This window comes from Colletotrichum higginsianum, chromosome 3 (assembly GCF_001672515.1).
Source record: "Colletotrichum higginsianum IMI 349063 chromosome 3, whole genome shotgun sequence".
Lineage (NCBI taxonomy): Eukaryota > Fungi > Ascomycota > Sordariomycetes > Glomerellales > Glomerellaceae > Colletotrichum > Colletotrichum higginsianum.
In genome coordinates this window covers 4,215,952-4,233,926 of record NC_030956.1, presented here as the reverse complement: position 1 = coordinate 4,233,926, position 17,975 = coordinate 4,215,952, and the positions used below count along the sequence as shown (strand labels likewise).

Here is a 17,975-nt window from a genome sequence, read left to right as displayed (position 1 = left end):
CGTCGTTACCTGCCTGTCTAGACCTTGTGGTCCGGGTTGTGGCTGATATACCCTGTGCTGCCAAATCGGATAGAACAAGGAAGCGAGCGCATCAAACGGGCAGGGTTGGCAGGTCCAGTCCGCCTGCCCAACTCTCAAAACATTGGCTCCTTGTACGAATACTTAGTGTACGCTATCCACTACTACCTGTGTTATTGTGTTGAACCGCGAAGCACAGGGGCGATCCCGATTCAAACCGCTGACAAGGGCGGCTGGCTACCTCTTCCTCATGTCTCTGAAATGGCCCTCCGACCGAGCAAGTCAACCATCAAGCTTGTGTGTGCTGCCAAGTATAACCGTAGGATGCGATGCAATGCTCCAGACGCCAGCCAGCGAACCAGTCCGTTGCCTTTTGGGACAAGCAAGGCGTCCAAACAAGCACGCCCAAGTCGTATCATCTCATTCGTCCACTGGCTCATGTTCCGGCCTTTCTAAGCTTTTCCCTGTGCGAACGCACAGATTGGATTATGCTCTTGCCACAGACAGCCTTGGCCCAAGAGCAGCAATGGGTCGTGTCCATCCTTCCCCGCCCAATGCGTGCCAAAAGCCGTTACTTCGTAAGGTAGGCAACGACTTCCTGTGAGGGAGTGGCGGGGGAGAAGCTCGAGAGGCGTATGGCAGGTGTGGCAGGTGTGTGGCATTGCGGAAGAGCACCTCAGCTACCTACGTAACCAACGCCCGGCGTGCCTGCAGCAGAAGGAAAGATACATACCTAAGTTGCTATCCGTACCTTCCTTAGAGCTCCCGGCACCATGTTACAAGCTAATGTGCCTACGGATACTTGTGACGAGTTGCTTCCCCGCAGATTAAACGTCCCATTCAGCCATCCCCCCAACCCCATGCTTCCTGCTTCTGCCATTTAAATACTTCCTGCGGTCTCCAACTCTTCCACTTCCAAGCTTCTGCCTGCTAGCAACGTCGTTCTGTACAACACCAAACCGATCAACGATTTAGGCTAGCCGTCAACAAATAGCGCTTGCCGACCGAGATACTCGACGAGAACAGTGAAGAGTCTGGCAGTTCATCCTTCAAGATGCCTACCGCAACAGAGCGCATCAACGCCCGTGAGTCCTCGCAAACGTCGAGCAGACATGCTCTCATCTTTCGAAACTAACCTCCGGATTCCAGTGAACCCCTTCTCCAAGAAGGAGGCTCACAGCGTCAGGTCCATCACGACGTACAAGGTTTTGACCATTTTGAGCTGGCTCCTGTCCCTCGTCGTCACCCTCTACTATACCTTCAACGAGCCCCGCGATGGCTTCACGATTCGGAGAAGAATTTGGGATCAGAACTACCTGTACCCGACTGCCTTTACACTGAACTCGGTCATTGTCGACATTTACTGGTGAGTCTGAACAGCGTTGTTTAGGCGGGTCTGGTCTAACAACATCTAGGATCGTTCTCTTCATTCTGCAAGTCGGCTACGTCGCCCACCTCTTCTCGAGCAACAGCGATTATGTCAATGCCGCCGCCAGTGTCGGATCTCACTTCATCTTCAACAACCTGCTGCACTTCGCATTCGTCATGCTCTTTGTCCGCTCCCATTTTGTTTGGGCCGAACTCATTCTGCTCATCAACTTCGCTAACCTGTCGTCGCTGTATTTCCGCCACAACACCTACCCGCGCTTCATCCACTGGCCCGTTATTTCTGCTCCTCTGGCGTGGACGTTCGTGGCCATCTACTGGAACGGTGCCATCATGGTCCCTCACCCGCATAGCCTGGTTGCCCGCATCTTTGGAAACATCTTCATCTGGTCCATCCTAGTCTACGGCGGTTTCTTCATCGTAGCATACAAGGTACGCCCAGTGAAACCGTGGCACTTGTCCTTCTGCTAACTTATCCAGGATTACACCATCGGATTCTCCCTCAGCGCTCTGGCTGCCGCTATCGGTGTTGCCCAGTTCCACCGCCAGGTCATTGCCTTCCAGTGGATCTTTGCCTTTACCATCATGGCCGTTCTGTTCGTCTCGACGCTCGTCACTGCCTACCCGGCCGCAACCGGCAAGGACTACCCTTGGCGAAGCCGCTCCTCCGCTCCTGCTGACGCGGAGCGTGCTCCTCTTCTCGCCGATGACCAGTAAATGTGACCAGCCTCACTTACTCTGGCAGCGCAACATGGTAGCCTGCAGAATTGAGTGGACCTCACTCGATTGAAGCACCCATCGAGCTAAGACCGGAGGCAGGTGACGGAGCAGAGAGAGATTTGACCGGATGCCCAAGTCAGAACTACGGGACCAAGAGGTGTTGTACTGAGATATTGCTATGACAACTGACTTGTATGGTTTCATGTACATAGCATTACGCATGCACAGAGTTGGTGTGGAATGTAATTCCTCTTCGTCGTCGTTTGGGTTGGGAGGTGGTGTAGGGATGCGAAGGGATGACGTAGCGGCCGTCTCGTCTTATCGCTGTCGTTATCGTTCGAGCTTTGTTTATCGATATGGATTAGTCTTAATACGGAATGGTCGTTTCTTTTGGGTCACTGTGGCAGTGAATCTATCCATTGCCAGCAATTCCGAGTTGTTCACCTTTCGCATTGCGCACTTACAAAACTGCTGATAGATGGACTCATGGTGTCGCCGAGGCCGTTTCCTTTCCCTCTGAATATCGGCACCGATATATGCCAAATCTCACGGATATATCGACTTTTGGCCAGTGATCGAGGGACCAGATTTCTTGAGCGTGTCTTGACCAAGGATGAGCGCGCCTTAGTCCCTGTTGACCCGCCGTCGACGCGTGAGCCGACGGCGAAGCCTGAGACCAGCCAAGAGAGAGGATTCCAAGCATTGAAGAAACAGAACCCACTGTTATGGAAGAGGGCATCCTTTGTAGCCGGGAGGTAAGCTCCCACATGCACGGGCACGCACACCTGCCACCAGCTACCAAGATGATGCCGTCGCGAGCCACCCACCCCGGCGACGGCACATCACCCAACCGCTCTTCGCCCCCGTCGTGGCGTCCTCGGGACTGACGAGGAAGCCAGGTTCGCCGCGAAAGAAGCCGCGTTCAAGGCACACCCCTTTAGGAAGCTCTCGTTCCACGACATCACCATCGTCAGGCGGGCCCTGGAGGCGGGCAGGGAGAAGAACGCCAACGGCAGCGGGCCGCCCGTGGCCGTCATCCGGGGCGAGAGGGAAGGCGAGCCCGAGCAGACCGCCGCGGTCTCGATCAGCCACGACGGGGACTATGCCACGGCCGTATGTCTCGGGTTTGAGCCGGAGGCGACGGACGGGGTGGACTAGGAGGCTTCCGTCTGGACCGTGGGTCGACGGCGGGCGCGAATAGCCGAGGTGAGAGCGTGGTTCAGGAGGAGCAGACGTGCTCCTGCGAGGCTGCCGTGGTAGTTCTGGCTGTTGGGCCCCGTACGCCTCGCGGCGTGGATGGATTTCGATGCACATATGTACCATAGTCTCTGGATCCTGACCCGCGAGGTCTCTTGCAGCCACCCCAAAACAATCGTTGCTCCCATCTGTTCAAAAGTTCAACTGGCAGTGGTCATCCCCGGTTACCGGGTGGTTGTGTGCATTTTCTTTTCCAGCGTGCTTTCCACGAGTACGCTGTAAGTGGCCCCAAAGCCTCCAAAACGCATACCGGAACTCCCATGCACATCATCCCGCTGGTCAGGAATAAGGAACTAGAGGCCCAAACAGCAGCACCCAACGGACCGCCGAAGGGGTCCTCAACCAGCAATCCGTAACTGCCACAGCTTCCCATCCGACCCACAGGGACAACACCCTCCCCCCCCATCCCCTAAAAGGAAAGCAAACATAGTTACTTTCAATGGCGGTATCCACCGTACACAGGCCCACCCAGAGCATAGAACTTAGACCAGGTTCCGGCTCGGTTTCTCCAACAAAGCAATTAGATCCATATGGCCGGCTGGCCTAATGGCTAAGGCGTCGGATTCCTATGAGGAATACAAACTCATCCGAAGATTCTGGGTTCGAGTCCCAGGTTGGTCGTCGAGAACATGAAAAATGTTCTATGAGTCTCACTTTTTACATTTTGTCCATGTGAGTTGTCAAGCGAACTAGAGTGCCACCAATTCCATGTACCGTCTGTTTTCATAAGTCGAATTCCCACTCCATCTCCTCCCATTCAGATATCCTCCCGTTCACTATCTTGCCTTTTGATAATCAAGTCCCTTCGAGCATTTCGACTTTGCCGTCCGTCTCCTTTCTTCTACTCTCTAAACAGCAACATGCACTGCGACTATTTCTTATTGTACCTGTCTGTCCTCTTTGCCTCGGTCGTTGCTCTTCACCCACCTAGGTTTTCATGTTGTTGGGTTCTTGTCGCGGTGCATGCTATCGCGCACCGCCAACCGTCTTTTGTGCCGCATGCAGCCTTTTCGTTTTTGAAGCAAACTCCATCACGCCGATAGAAGAACCACATCCCACACGCAGGCAAATGCAAAAGACTAGCTGGGAAACCAATCTCCAATGAAGGGTATCATTGTATATAAATAATGTACTACAGACAACGCAACCCGTTCCAGTCTCTGGCGATGCCGCCCAAACAGTCTAAACGGGAGAACATACACATAGATGGCGCAGCGCGCTCAATCTCTAACACAAAAGAAAGAAAGAATCCATCCTCAGGGCGCAGGACACGAACCATGCACGTCCTCTTCCCCACAGCAAGCTCACTAGGCTTCGACCATGAGCTGCTCACCCTCCTCCAACAATTCCGTCACCTTCTTCAAGTTGCCGATGAGGCTGCGTCCGAGACCGACAAGAAGCAGCTTCTCTGCGTTGGCAGGCAGACCTAGGTACGTGGGCGGCTCACGCTCCGGCAGCTTGTGGATCCATGCCATAAAGTCCTGTAGGGAGGTGCCTGACGGTACGACGAGGCTGCCCTCCTCCTGGTTATCTGCGCCTTCGACGAGTTTGTGGCCGACATCGTAGGCTGAGGGAGTCAGGAACGAGTGTACCAGCTCGTTCAGCTGCTTGAAGTCGCCCTCGTTGTCGATCTTGCCGCCGTATGTTTCCGTCACAAGGTAGCGGATCATCTCCCAGGGGATGCTCTGGGGTGCAATGTTTGTGCGGTTGCCGGCGGCCTTCTCGACCCACGTGTCAATGATGAATGCCGAGCATTCGTACTAGGGCGTGTTAGCACATGTGCATCCAAGTAGACCACACCGTGTAGGACTTACATCGCTGTCATTGAACTCCCAGAAGCCCTTCCAACCCAGGCTGGGGGCGTAGCGCAGACGCTCTTGGACGACGGCGTGCAAGAACGCGAGCAGAAGGTACAGTCTTGTGCGCTCCACAGGGGCCTTGGTGGCCCTCGTCGACAGGGAGGACATGGAGTCCTTCATATTGGCGCGCACACCGGCGGGCTGCTCGTACATGAGCACTCTCGAGGCGCGGAGCAAGTTGACGGGAATCTTGGGACTCGACTCCATCGACAAAAACAGCCGGAAGTCCGAGTGGGGATTGAGCGATTCCATGCGCTTCTCGAGACTCTGCAGCCACGTAGGAGCGAGATGGACGTTCTTGACCAGGACCCAGTTGCCGAGTTGTGCGGCGTTGCTAATTGCCTTGTCGGCGCTTGCGAGACCCTCGTTGGAACCCATGGCGATGTTTGTGCACTTGACGCGCATCCTCTCGACGAGGTTGTCCACCTTGTAGCTGGCATCGAAACCAGGGCTGGAGACCAAGGAAATCGGTCTCGTGGCCGGCACCTGGCTCACGGTCTCCTTGAGGTCCTCAACAACGTCAAATGTGTCAGAGCCGAAGACGAGGGTGACGAAGCGCTCGGCGGCCGGGACGAACCGGTCGAGGCGGAACAGCTTGACGAGGAGCAGGGACTGCAGGGCCTGGTCGAAGGCCTCCGTGGTGTCCTCCCAGATCGGGGGCACAAAGTTCTCCGCAAGCTCCTCCGTCAAAAACTTGTCCCAGTCAGCAGAGGATACCCTATCGAGCTTCTCCTTGAGCGCGTTCATGCGGCCAGCGCGGGCAAAGACATCGTCCTTGGCATCCTTGTCGGTGGAGAGATCCTTGCCCTCCACACGATCGTCAAGAATAATGTCAATCAGCGTCTTGTCCATCTTGTAGGGCGTGGCCTGGGCAAGCAGCATGGCCAGCGTGATTCGGTCCTTCTGAAGCAGGCCCAGTGCAGTCCGCTTGAACGTTGTGACGAAGAGGTCCTTGACGATAACGTCACGGCGGATGTTGTGGTTTGTCTCGTTGGCAAGGTTCTTGTTGCCATGGAGGACGGAGTGGAAGATGTCGAGGAAGTACTGGAGCGAGAATTGGTAGAAGTGGTTGAGGTAGTGAAGCTGCTCCAGCACCGCAAAGACGGTACTGCAGGAGCGGGCGATGATGCTGTACTGTTGGGTGATCTCTTCAACTTCCGCCATGACGCCCTCGGTGTTGCTCATCTTGTCCGAAATCTCGGCAGCCTCCGTCTTCAGCGTCTCCAGAGTCTCGATGACGTTGTCATCGTCGAGGATGTTTCCGCGAGACTCGTTGAGAGCTTGTAAAAGACGCTTCTCCAGCTGTCGCAGATGGATCTTGAACTCTCCCTGAAGCTTGATGAGGTTGGATCGCCGCTCGTCGACATCTGGCCTCTCGGACTTGAGCACATCGTTAAGGGACTGGGTCTGGAGACTGCTCTGCGTAACCGTGAAGTTGACGAATGTGGTTCGAGAGCAAATGTCGGGAGCAAACGTGGCCGACGGGTCGCGGGTCGACAGGTAAATCTTGAACGACGGCGAGAAGTCGATCTGCTGCTTGCCGAGCTGGATCAAAACACGCCCACCAGTCTTCTGGTATTCTTTGTTGAGGACGTGGTTGAGGATAGGATCGAGGTACTCGGCATCCTGGATGAGGATGGGGTTGCCGAAACGCAGCGAACTCTCCAACTGCTTGGTAAATGAATCATCTAAGAAACTGGTGACAGTCAGGCGACGCTCTTTGCTCTCCTTCTGCAAGAACTCTGTGACTCTGCCGGAAGGATCGATGATGAGAGGGTAGCGGTTGAACCGCTTCAGGATGATGGCGTTCTCCGTGCACAGGTCATCGACCGGCAAGCTATTCTCCTGCCAGCTGAGGCGCTCATCGGCCGTCGAAAGGTACTCGGTGACCGGGTTGTGCGACTTGAACAAGACGCCAGAGAGCTGCAGCTGGTGCAGCCAGTCGTCCATCATCGACTTGCGGAAGGTCTGGTCGTACAGACCGCTGTAGGCCAAGAAGGCGGCGGCGACGAGCACGTCGCCGACGAGGGTGCTGATCTGCGTCTCAAAGGACTTGCTGCCCTCCTCCCAGCGCACTCTCTCGGACGACAGGCTGTCGAGGAGCTTGACACTCCTGTCGACCTTGAACTGGACCTTGGACATCTCGGACTTGATAGCCTGGGTCTCGCTGATGAGCGCAGCGTACTCCGTCTTGTACTGGGCGATGCTCGACTCGAGGTTGTTGATGGTGTTCTCCACGGCCTTGGCCTCCGCCTTGGTTTGCAGAGCCTGCTCCTCGAGCTGGTCGACCTCGTCTCGGAGAGGGCCGACTCTGTCCAGGATCTCAGAGTACGAGACCTGTGCCTCCACCCACTGCACCAGAGGACCGCAGGCCTTGCTGGCACGGTTGACCTTGTCGAAGGTGAACTCGGGGTTTGATAAGAACTCGTTGCGCATCTTGACACGCAGGGACTTGGTCATCTGGCGCTCGTTGTCGAAGTTGACGATGCTGGCAATGAAATCGTCGCGACGGATGATACCTTGGATCATCCTCCAGTCGTTGACCTTGTGGCCCAGCAGAGCGCAGACGGACTCGAGGGCCAGTCTGACACCCTGGGGAGGGTTACCCATGGAACGGACTTCGGTCAGGTGCTGGCGCTTGATGTTGCTAACACTGGCCCTGGCCTCTTCGACGGCGGGCTCGGCCTTGGCGAGGTCCTCCAACACCACCTTTCTTCTTGTGGCCACCTCGGCCTCTTGCTTCTCCAAGGCAACCTGGATCTCCAAGGAGGTGTTCTTTCTCTGTTCGGCCTCTCTCTGGTCCGCAACCATGCGCTGCAGCTTCTCGTTGGCCTCGGCGTCCTTCTTCTCGAGCTGGGACTTCTTCTCCGCAAGGCTGACTCTCAGGTCGCGAACCTTGTCGACCGTGTCTCGCAGCTTCTCGAGACCGACATTGAGATGGCGCTGCTGTTCCTCCAGATCCTCGCGCTTCTCGTTGTAGAGCTTGACGTACTGCGCGACGAAATCCAAGAAGTGTCGGGGGGTGAGGAAGGTGACCTTGCCCTGCTGCTTGAACAGCTTGGTGTTGAATCTCTGAAGGGAGTAGTGGATGTAGACCATGGAGTTGACGATGGTCTCGCGGTGCGAGGGGGGCAGGCTGAGGCCGCGGTACGCGACCGGGATGGTATCAGGCGCCTGGAAGTTGGGGCGGTCCAGGTCCATCGACTGGGTGAGTTCGTGGCCGACCTGGAAGAGGGCCTGATCGGACCAGTCGCCGAACCAGTTGAGCACGCAACGGTTGAACAGGGCGGGACTGGTCGCGGCCTTGGATCCGAGACCGCCTTCTGGCGGGTTCATCGTGAACACGACGTGCAGGTTCTTGACAATCTGCTGAGTGAACCATTTGTAGAGTTCCTCGGGCGAGTCCAAGTGCAAGTTCTGTCGCTGGGCACCCTCCTTGCAAGCCGTCATGAGCGCGGCGAACTCGTCTCCCTCGAAAAGACCCGGAACCTCGGCGTTGGCGAGCAGAGTGTTCATCCGCTCGAGGAAACCAGAGTCGAGAACATTGGCCTCGTCCATGATGAAGCAGATCTTCTCTCCCTTGCAACCACAGCGACGGAGGACATCCCGGAGATCGTCATCAAAGTCTTCGGCGGAGTACTTGCCATGAACCTTGATCTGGAAGACCTTGAGGCCGTTCATCCATGCCACGAAGCGCGAAAGCGTCGTCTTTCCACTGCCGCTGACACCGATGAGAATAAGATGGCCCTGAGGCTGTCTGAAAACACGGTCGATCCGCAGGACGTGTTCCAGGACATCGTTGAACAGAATGAGAGGCACGTCAACCTCTTCCTCGCAGAAGGTCTTGAGTCTGGCCTTGACGAAGTCTCGGAGCTGCTCCCGGTCGACAGGTACGTAGTTCTTCGACAGCCAGTTAGAGAAGAGGATGGGGCCGCCGAGAGCCTTTTGGTCATCAACAGTGGGGAAGAGCTCAAGGGCGATCCGTCGGACGGCGTCATCGGTCCATTGGCGTTCATCCTCAGCGACGAGACGATCTTGGAAGAGTCGCAGCGCTTCGTGCGCCCAGATGCGGACGAGTCCCTCGATGGAAAGGGTCTCCAGAGGCCGGATGGCCTCGTAGATACCTCGCACCCATCGGGTAAGCTCACGAGGACTGTACACGTAGTGAGGCTGGATCTTGGGCGTGAAGCGCTGTTGCGACTCGAGATAGAGCTTGACCATGGCTTGGGTCAGCGGTTCCGAGTAGCCGCGGAGAGACGGGATAATCTTGAGAACGGCCGAGTTGAAAGTACCGTAGATCTGCAGCAGGGAGAGCTCTCCGGGGTAATCGACCATGATGAGAGGAGCGTGACGGAGGAACCTAGCACCAAGGGGCGTACGGCCTGCATCGGTGGGCGGGTTGCAAGCACCGACGAACTGGATACGGTCGAGGGTGACCCAGGACTTGTCCGATGTTCTCCAGAAACCGTTGTGCTCGACGAGTTGACGCAGGAAGGAGATGGCTCTCTGCGTTCCGTATTTGTCGGGCGCGGGCAAGTTGATTTCGTCGCAGAAAATGACCAACCATCTGCCGATCTGGGTCGGCGAGAGCATTACTCCGTTCAGGGTCTTCTTGTACTCGCAGTATTGCTCAAAGGTCTTGATCAGGAGATCAGGCGTCGTTGCGCTGGAGAAGTTGAGACCGACAACCTCCATGTTGGGAAGCTTGCGGAGAGCGCTGAACAGCGTCATCGTCTTACCCGAACCGGGAGGACCGCAAAGAAGCAGCGGCTTGTGCTCGGCCAACCAGGAGTACAGGACATCCTCGTGACGCACGGTATCCAGCGTCGGAATGACCACGTCGGTCTGCGTGACAGAGTGGGTGTTGACCTCGATGGTCGGCACCTGGTTCTGCCACGGCGCCCACTCGGCCTTGGGGAGAGTGACGTCGAAGTCAATGAGCGAGCTAGTGCCGTCGAGAGGCGGGTTGCCGAAGCTGGCAAGGCCGCAGACAGCATCTCCAAAAGACTTGCGGTCGTTTAGAGGACAGTCGCCGGTGAGAGCCCATACGAGCGCGAGGAGAAGCTTCTTCGCGATGAAGGCTTCGACCTGATCAGGATCCAGAGGGAAGTCGGAGTGCTGGGCATTGTACTCGATCATGTCGCGCACTGCCTTGTTCAGGAGAGAGAATAGGGTGTTGAGCACACGCGCGACAGTGAAGTCCATGATGTGATTGTAACTCTCGGCTTCCTTGAGTGCAGCCACGAGGAAGTCTTCCCCGGAAAGGAAAGCACCGAGGAGGTCGGCCACTTGGGACTGGATGGCGAGAGCCTTTGCGGGACTCTGTCCAGCTGCGACATTGTCCTCGTCGAGGTCCTCAAAAGGCTTGGAGCGAAGCGTGCCGAGATAGTGCTCGAGCATCATAGTCGGCGTAACAGTGTCTTCGCTGAACCAGACCATGCCGCAACGACTGACCGTGGCAAGAGTGGCGTACTTCAAGGTCTCGACCTCGAACATGATGCGGACGTTGGCGGGCAAGTTGAGACGCTCACCGTTGGGCAGGGTGAGGAGCTTGTTGTCGTCCAACACACTGTTCAAGTTCTCGACCCATTCAGGGTCGACGTCACCGTCGAAGACAATCCAGTGGCGCTTGGAATCCTCGCCTCGAAGATTGTCGACAATCTTGCGCAGGATACTGGTGAAGAGACCGTCCGTCCACTCACGGGTGGTGGAGTCGAGGTTTCCGTACAGCGCCTCCTTGGACATGACCTTGGAGTCAATGACATGCTGCACACCCTCCACACCCTCGACCTTCTGGAGTGCGTCGAGCAGAAGGGTCCAGGCGGCAGATTTGCCCGTGCCCGAGTTACCGACCATCATCACGCCGTGGTGGATCTTTTGGATCTGGTACAATTGGAGGACCTTGGTCATCCAGGTGTCGTTGACAACCAGCTGTCTCTCGTCCGCAAGGGTTCTGATGGCCTCCTCGAGCTGGTGCAGGTTGGCCGGGACGTACTTGACGCCGGGGAAGCAGGCCTCTTCGACCTCGGTGAGGATCTCGACATCGCTCTTGATCAGCTTGGGCGCAATGGTTTCCCGGATGCTCTGGACGATGATCTCAGGCTCGACCACTTCTTCGGCCCCAAGGCTGCCATCGCTCTCGAGAAGTCGCGCACGCTTCAGCCCTCCTGAGCTGACGAGGACGCTCTTCAGGGCACGGAGACCAAAGTCGTAATGGGCCTGCTTCGACAATCTCGCCGCGCACTGGTCGAAGAATGGGACCGTGTGCTTCGAGAGCTGTTTAGCCTGGTTGAAGCCCTGGGAGTACAGCATGACTTCGGCAATGAGCTCCTTGTCAGGTTTGGACATGGCAACACTGCGGAACAGCTTCTTCAAGTTGTCCGGGAGGTTGGAACGGCCAGCGTAGCCGGGGTTCATGGTGATGAAGATGCCAGTGTTCGCGTTGACGCGGAGCTGTCGTCCAACGAGCTCGGTCTGGGCCTTCTCGTCTTCGGCTCCTTGTTTCAAGCCGAGCTGAATGTTCTGAATCTGCTGCGAGACGGCCGATAAGATCCTCTCCTCGAGACGGTTAAACTCGTCGAAACATCCCCACGCACCAACTTGGCAGATACCGAGGAAGATGCGGCCCATGGCCTGGAAGTCGAAAGTGTCGTCGCAGCAGAAGACAAGGGTGAAACGACCAAGCTGGAGGCCGAGAGCCTTGACTGACTCCGTCTTACCCGTTCCGGCAGGACCGTAAGGAGATCCACCCAGCCGTTGCTGGAGGGCTTGGGTGAGGGTGAGGAAGCATCGATCCGTAAGGGGTGTTCTGACGAGGCGGTCGGGAACTCCGAGATACTCAAACCCATAGGCGAGCGTGGCGTTGGCCATCTTGACCTGTAGGCGTTGAAAGAAGTCGCCCTCGGGAGTGTAGACGTAGCGCATCTGAAGCAGCCACCAGTAGTGAGTCGGCGTGGTGGCGTTGAGGCTGGTCAACTTCTCGATGGCGTCTCGCTGATGAACGCATTCGGTGATGAGCTGTTCGCACTTTTTGCGCTGGATGATTTCAAGATCGCCCAGGACGGTGTCGGCAAGGAGGCGAAGCACCTGGACCTCGCGGTCGTAGAGCGACTGTAGCGTCTTGCCCCCATCAACCAGGGATTTTTCAACGGCTGTCGTCCAAACGACCTGGGTCGCGAGGACGACGATCTGACTGGGGAAAGCTTCCATGAACGTATCCATGGCCTCTTTCTCGATCTTCTCAGACTCAAAGATGGGGGTGTACTGATCGACAGCCTCCGCGAGGAGCTCGGCTAGTGTGTTCTTCATGCCGTTCTCCAGTAGAGCGAGCCAGTCGTTGATCTTGGGTGTCTTGGCAAGCGAGATCTCCTTCTTGAGACGGACGGCTTCGCCCTCCTTGGATGTGAAGCCAGAGATGATCGTCTCGTCGTCCATGATGAGCCCAGAAAGACCAGCAAACATTTTCTTGAAGTGCTTCGCGATGCGCAAAGTGTCATTGCTGTTGCCGATCATTTCAAGAAGATCCTCGTCACCGACAAAGTAGAATCGGGGGAATGAGACACGCTCCTTCTCGAGGTATTCACCCAGGGCCTTTTGGATCTTGTTGAGAAGCTCAGCCAATCTCTCGAGAGACTTCTGGACGTTGGGGATTGTGAGAACGTCCAGAACGTAGGGCTGCTTGTAGACCTTCTTCATGACGGCGGAGAATTCGCTGTTGATGTTCTGGAATCTAGAGGACTCGACGGGCAACAGGTGCTTGATGTCGGCGTTGCCGGTGAAGACACCCTCGAGGTAAACCCATTGGCGTTGGACGTCGATCCAGACATCGAAGAGGACGTGGACTCTGTTGAGCTTGTCCTCCCACGATGACGCCTCCTCTTCGAACTCCTTGTAGTAGGGCGAGTGCTTCATCGCCTGGAGAGAGTTCAAGTTCTCACTGCACTTCGCAAACAAATCGTCCCAGCCACGGATGAGACGGCACTTGTTCTGGTAGTTGACGAGCTCCAGCCCGTAAGTGGACCACGTCTCGCGAACCTGTTTGAGAAACTCCTCCAGGGCCATCTCACCCTGGGCCTGGGCAATGATGTCTCTGACAATGACTTCTGTAGCGACGAGATTGAGGTCCCAAACGTCGCCGAGTGTCATCGAGACCGGCGAGTATCGCTTGCCAGGCTTGATCTGCTTGTAAATCTTGGTCCAGTGGCGATCACGAATCGCCTCCGACTTGAGGTCAGAAAGAACAGAGTTGACCTTCAGCAGGCCGCGGAGGATAGTCTGGACATGCTCAAACGCAGCGTATTGGCGCATGCGACTGGGCATGTCCTTGGTACTCTTGATGAGGTCGTCAATCTTGGACCGAATCTTTCTGGGCTGAACGGCAGTCCACAAGATCTCCCTCGTTTCGTTGAGACTAGCCCAGATAGTGGACAGGTTGGACCAGACAGATTGGAAATCCTGTACTTCTTCCAAAATAGTGCCCAGAGAGGTGTCCGTGGCGGCAGGAATGTCGAGAGCTTCCTTGGCCTTGGCGACCATCTCGAAGTCGGATTGCAGCTTGGAGATTCTGGCCTCGAAGGAGCTCAGGGTCGCGGATGCAACATCGGGCTGGATAGTACCGGAAACAGGCTTCTCATCGTTCCACTGCACGGCGACTTCGGCAATTCTGTCGTTGACGATCTTGTCCTCGGCGATGATCTTTGATTTGAGAGCGTCGGTTTGATCCTGCACAATCTTGGACTTCTTCTCCAAGATCTCCGTCAGGGACTCCCACGAGCTGTCAATCTGTTCTATGTGAAGCCAGTCGTTGGCGAACTGGTAGCGCTGACGCACGAGGGTGGACTGTCCCTGTCTGAACATGTCGATCTCAGGTGCCCAAAGCTTCACGTTGCGTCTGCAAGCCTGCACGACGGTGATAAACTGGACGGCTTGAGCGGTTGAAGACGCATCTAAGCCTTGGCTTTCGAGGTCTCGACGGGCCTTCTCAATATCGGCGTGAACTTCACGCATGCGGTTGCCAAGTCTGCTGGCAAATTTCATCAAAATCTCGTGCTGCCACTGGTCATACTTGGCGTTGACCTTGGTCTGCACCTGGTCGTAGTCAATGGTGATGTGACCGAACTGCCGGCTGACTTCCTGGGTATCAAAAGTCTGGCGAGTCTTCCGAATCTCCTGAAGAAGCTGAAGCCATCTCGAGAGCTGATCACCGAGAGCCTCGTACACCTGCTCCGACTGAAGATCCCAGAGAGACTGGAACTGCAGCCACTTGTCGACATAGGACCCAATGTCACGGAGCTTCTTCTCAACAGACACGTACACGCGGCTGAGCAAATCCGTGCAATTGCTCGGGAGGTCGTCAAAGTGAGGCTCGTCCATCGTAGTCGTTGTCAAGGTCATCTGGTAGCGCGTGGCCTTGATCTTTTTGAGGTTGCAGACGATTCCCAGCCACTCATGTAGCTGGACAAACCAGCTTGAGCGCGCATACTCCAGAGGAGGATCCAAGTAGATCACCTGATTCCGCATGGACAGCTCATGGATCAAGCGCCTGATGGCCGGTCCCTCTTGTACAGGTTCCTCGCCATTCTCTGTGACTTGCTTGCGGCGACCGTCGTCAAGGTAGTCGTCCTCGAAGGCTTGGATCCAAGCCAGAATGGCCTCTTGTAGACGACCGAGAAGCACCTCCTTGAGCTTCTGATTCATGTTTTCGACCCAATAGGGCAGGTTGACATACTGCTCCAGGTTGAGCTGGTCGACAGCTGTCTGAATGGTCTCCAGGCGCGAGGCAAAAGCGCTGGCTTCATAGGGGCAAGCGTTGAGTTCGGCAACCGCCTTCTCCACAGTCGCATGGATGGATGCCAAAGAGGCGGTCTTGGTCTGCAGCAGAGACACGGCGGCGGCGAACTCGCGGATAAAGAGGCTGTGCTTGCTCTCCGACGGCTTCGAAAGCCCAAACTCGGACACGTTGGGGAGGGTCGCGTTGTTTTTGGTGGAAAAGAAAATTTCATGCGAATTGACAAACGACTCCCACCTGAGGGGGACGCCTCTGGAGACAAGTGCGTAGACGTCGTTTCTGTACCCATAAACAAGGACGGCCTCCTCGCCCATCTCGGATATCTGGCGCATCGTCTGCGAGAAGGTGCGGACGCTCTCCATGAGACTGACTGCAAACGGGTAGACACGCTTGGCGTCCTTGGACACGTTGTTGATCGAGTGGGGAACGGCGTAGTTCTGCCACATAAGATTCCGGGTCTCCTTGAAAAGGGTGATGACTTGGGGGTCAAAGTTGACCAGAAGCTCATAGTTGCCGCCCGTCGATCGCATGCGTCGGATGTCAAACAAGAAGCCCGATATGGAAATCTGCCGGCGCTGAACGTCGTCGAGCCACGCCTTGTAGATTGTTTGCGTGTCGAGCTTCTTCCTGAAGAGGTTGCTCTCGCTCTGGAGCTTCTGGCCCTCGGCATGGATGGCCCACTCGGAACCCAGCACGTCCTCGACCTTCTTCATGTAGTTATCGAGCTGATGCTCGATCTGGCGAGCCCAGATGATGGCACCAGAGACAGGCGGTAGGTCACGCAGCTGGGCCATAGCATGGGCCTCGGAGTGGCCGTACTGCTGCTTGAAGCGCTCGTGGAGGCCGTGGATGGCTTGTTTGACATGCTCCATCAGCTGGTTCTGATACTCAGCGATGGCACCACGAATCTTGGGACGCACAAAAAGCGCGTTGAACTTGGAGAAGACGCGGAACATCTCGTTGGCGTTCTTGGCCGTGGCCAGACGGTCACGCAAGCGCGCGATGATGGAGTTCTCAACTCGAGACGTCCGTTCATTGTACATGTTTTCGGCCTTGGCCCATCTCTCCGTGCCCTCGGCGGAGACGTCCAGTAGGTCGACGTTCTTCAGCGCCTCCCACGCCTGCTTGACTTCTTCGACCGCGTCCACGTCACCCATCTCCTCCACGACGACAACGCCGTTGGTGTTGGTGGTCTCGGTCAAGCCGCTCACAGTAGCCTTGGGGCCGAGCACGTTGACAATGGTGCGTTGGAGTTGCTCGTGGTTATCGCGGAATGTGCTTACATACTTGAGGCGACTCTGAAGCTCGGCATGCTTGGGGTTGACTTTGATGGGAATGAACTTTTCGTTTCTCCGGCGGGTGACCTCGCGGGCGACATTGGTGAACTCCTTGATACTCTCGTCCCAGGTGGTGAAGATGTCATCGCTGGACTTCATAATGGCCTTAAACTCGTTGTAGTCAAGGTTCACAAGCTCCGTTCCGGGCAGAAGTCGATGCAGCACCTCATCCAGATCCCCAGAGATGGCCTCCACCAGCGGCAATGCTCTCCGAATAGGATAGGGACAGATCCTTAGTTTTCTGTTCAGGTGACCAAATATTTGGATGATGGCATCCTTCACCTTGGACAGGGACGTGGCGGAGAGCAGCTCATCAAGCGGGAAATCTCGCATGAGCTGATTGTACTTCTGAACCTTCTCCATGGCCTCCTTCAAGCCCGTGTCGGCAGTAAAACTGACGGTGGCCTGGAAACGCTTGGCGTGCTTGAGAATCTCCAAGGTCAACAGAACGCCCTCGCTGCGGAGCTGACCCTCAATTCCCTCCAGAGCGGACTCCATCGACAGCCAAAAGTTAACTTCCTGACTGGCGGTGAACTTGAAATCCTTGGCGTTGTCCGCAGGGTCTCTTGTCATCCTTGTGATGACCTGGATCGACTTGATCCAGCTGTTCACGTTGTTCTGCAAGCTGTTGAGGAAGGTGCTGTTTGTGAGGTCGGTACTGGGAATGAGATCAAGTGTAGGCTTCGAGTGCCGCGATTCGGCCTCCTCCAGTGCATTCTGTACCATTGTGTGAAACATCAGGGACACCTCGGGGATTTCGACATTCTGCTGCAGGTGAAGCAAGCTCAGCTCCAGATCGTTCCACCTCTTCTTGGTGACGGGAATTCCCGTCTTCGAGTCCACATCGGCCCTGCCCCTGGCACCATTGGCGATCTGGCTGCGGGTGTTGGCATCGAAGTACTGTGCCAACACATGGTGAACGTAGGAGTGCAAAACCTCAAAGGGCGACGTGGAGGGGCCCTGCTCGCCGGCGGTGGCGTTTAGGGTCGCAGGGCCCGGCAGGTTGGTGATAAGTATCTGGGAAGTAAGCGGGAGTGTGTGATCGATGGGTCCGGGGCGTTGCTTGAGCAGAACGAGCCACGACACGGTCGTCGGGGTCAAAGAGGATATCTCGGTCGTCAGGGAGTATGTGTAGGCCGGGGACTCTGCGTTCGCGTGGTTAGCGGGGGTATCCTCCAAGAAGCGTGTTGCTAGGCGGTTTGAACGAACTCAGGTCTTCGGCACCATTTTGTATTGTGGACGCCGGCAGGATGTCCTTCTGAATGTACAGGGCGATGAGGGAATCAGTCGCGAAACGGGTGCAGCGCTGGAGCGTGTCGGAGTAACGGTGCTTGTGGAGTAAGCTCCCTGGGCTCTGGAGGTCTTCGCTCGTGGCCCCGAGGGCTATCTGGCATGCTTGAGCGACATGGTCGAGAACGCCATTCGAATCGATCGAGGGATCGGCGGTGGGCGAGGCGACGCCGTTCGCGCCGGGGAGTTGGGGCGATGCCACCTCCATGGCGGATGATGGGTGGTCTGGGTCGGACGAGGCAGAAGGACGATATTTACAGGCTCGACGTCGGCATCATCGTGTGTGCAATGGTAGATAAGAGGTTGACGTAGCAGCAGGTC

General features: G+C 56.3%; 3 protein-coding genes across 3 annotated transcripts; 1 reads left to right on the top strand and 2 right to left on the bottom strand.

Annotated features, from left to right (window-relative positions):
- Positions 1–1,072: 1,072 nt before the first annotated feature.
- On the top strand, positions 1,073–2,121 carry CH63R_04790 (ATP synthase F0; the record flags this gene model as incomplete). The annotated part of the gene is made up of 4 exons (XM_018299765.1): positions 1,073–1,103; positions 1,168–1,384; positions 1,434–1,836; positions 1,885–2,121. 4 exons carry the CDS (start codon positions 1,073–1,075, stop codon positions 2,119–2,121), a joined length of 888 nt encoding a protein of 295 aa, XP_018161011.1.
- Positions 2,122–2,919: 798 nt separating this feature from the next.
- Positions 2,920–3,438, bottom strand: CH63R_04789 (uncharacterized protein; the record flags this gene model as incomplete). The annotated part of the gene is made up of 1 exon (XM_018299764.1): positions 2,920–3,438. The coding sequence occupies one exon, from the start codon at positions 3,436–3,438 to the stop codon at positions 2,920–2,922; it is 519 nt and encodes a 172-aa protein (XP_018161010.1).
- Positions 3,439–4,688: 1,250 nt separating this feature from the next.
- Positions 4,689–17,862, bottom strand: CH63R_04788 (Dynein heavy chain; the record flags this gene model as incomplete). The annotated part of the gene is made up of 3 exons (XM_018299763.1): positions 4,689–5,141; positions 5,196–17,509; positions 17,574–17,862. The coding sequence occupies 3 exons, from the start codon at positions 17,860–17,862 to the stop codon at positions 4,689–4,691; spliced, it is 13,056 nt and encodes a 4,351-aa protein (XP_018161009.1).
- Positions 17,863–17,975: the final 113 nt, after the last annotated feature.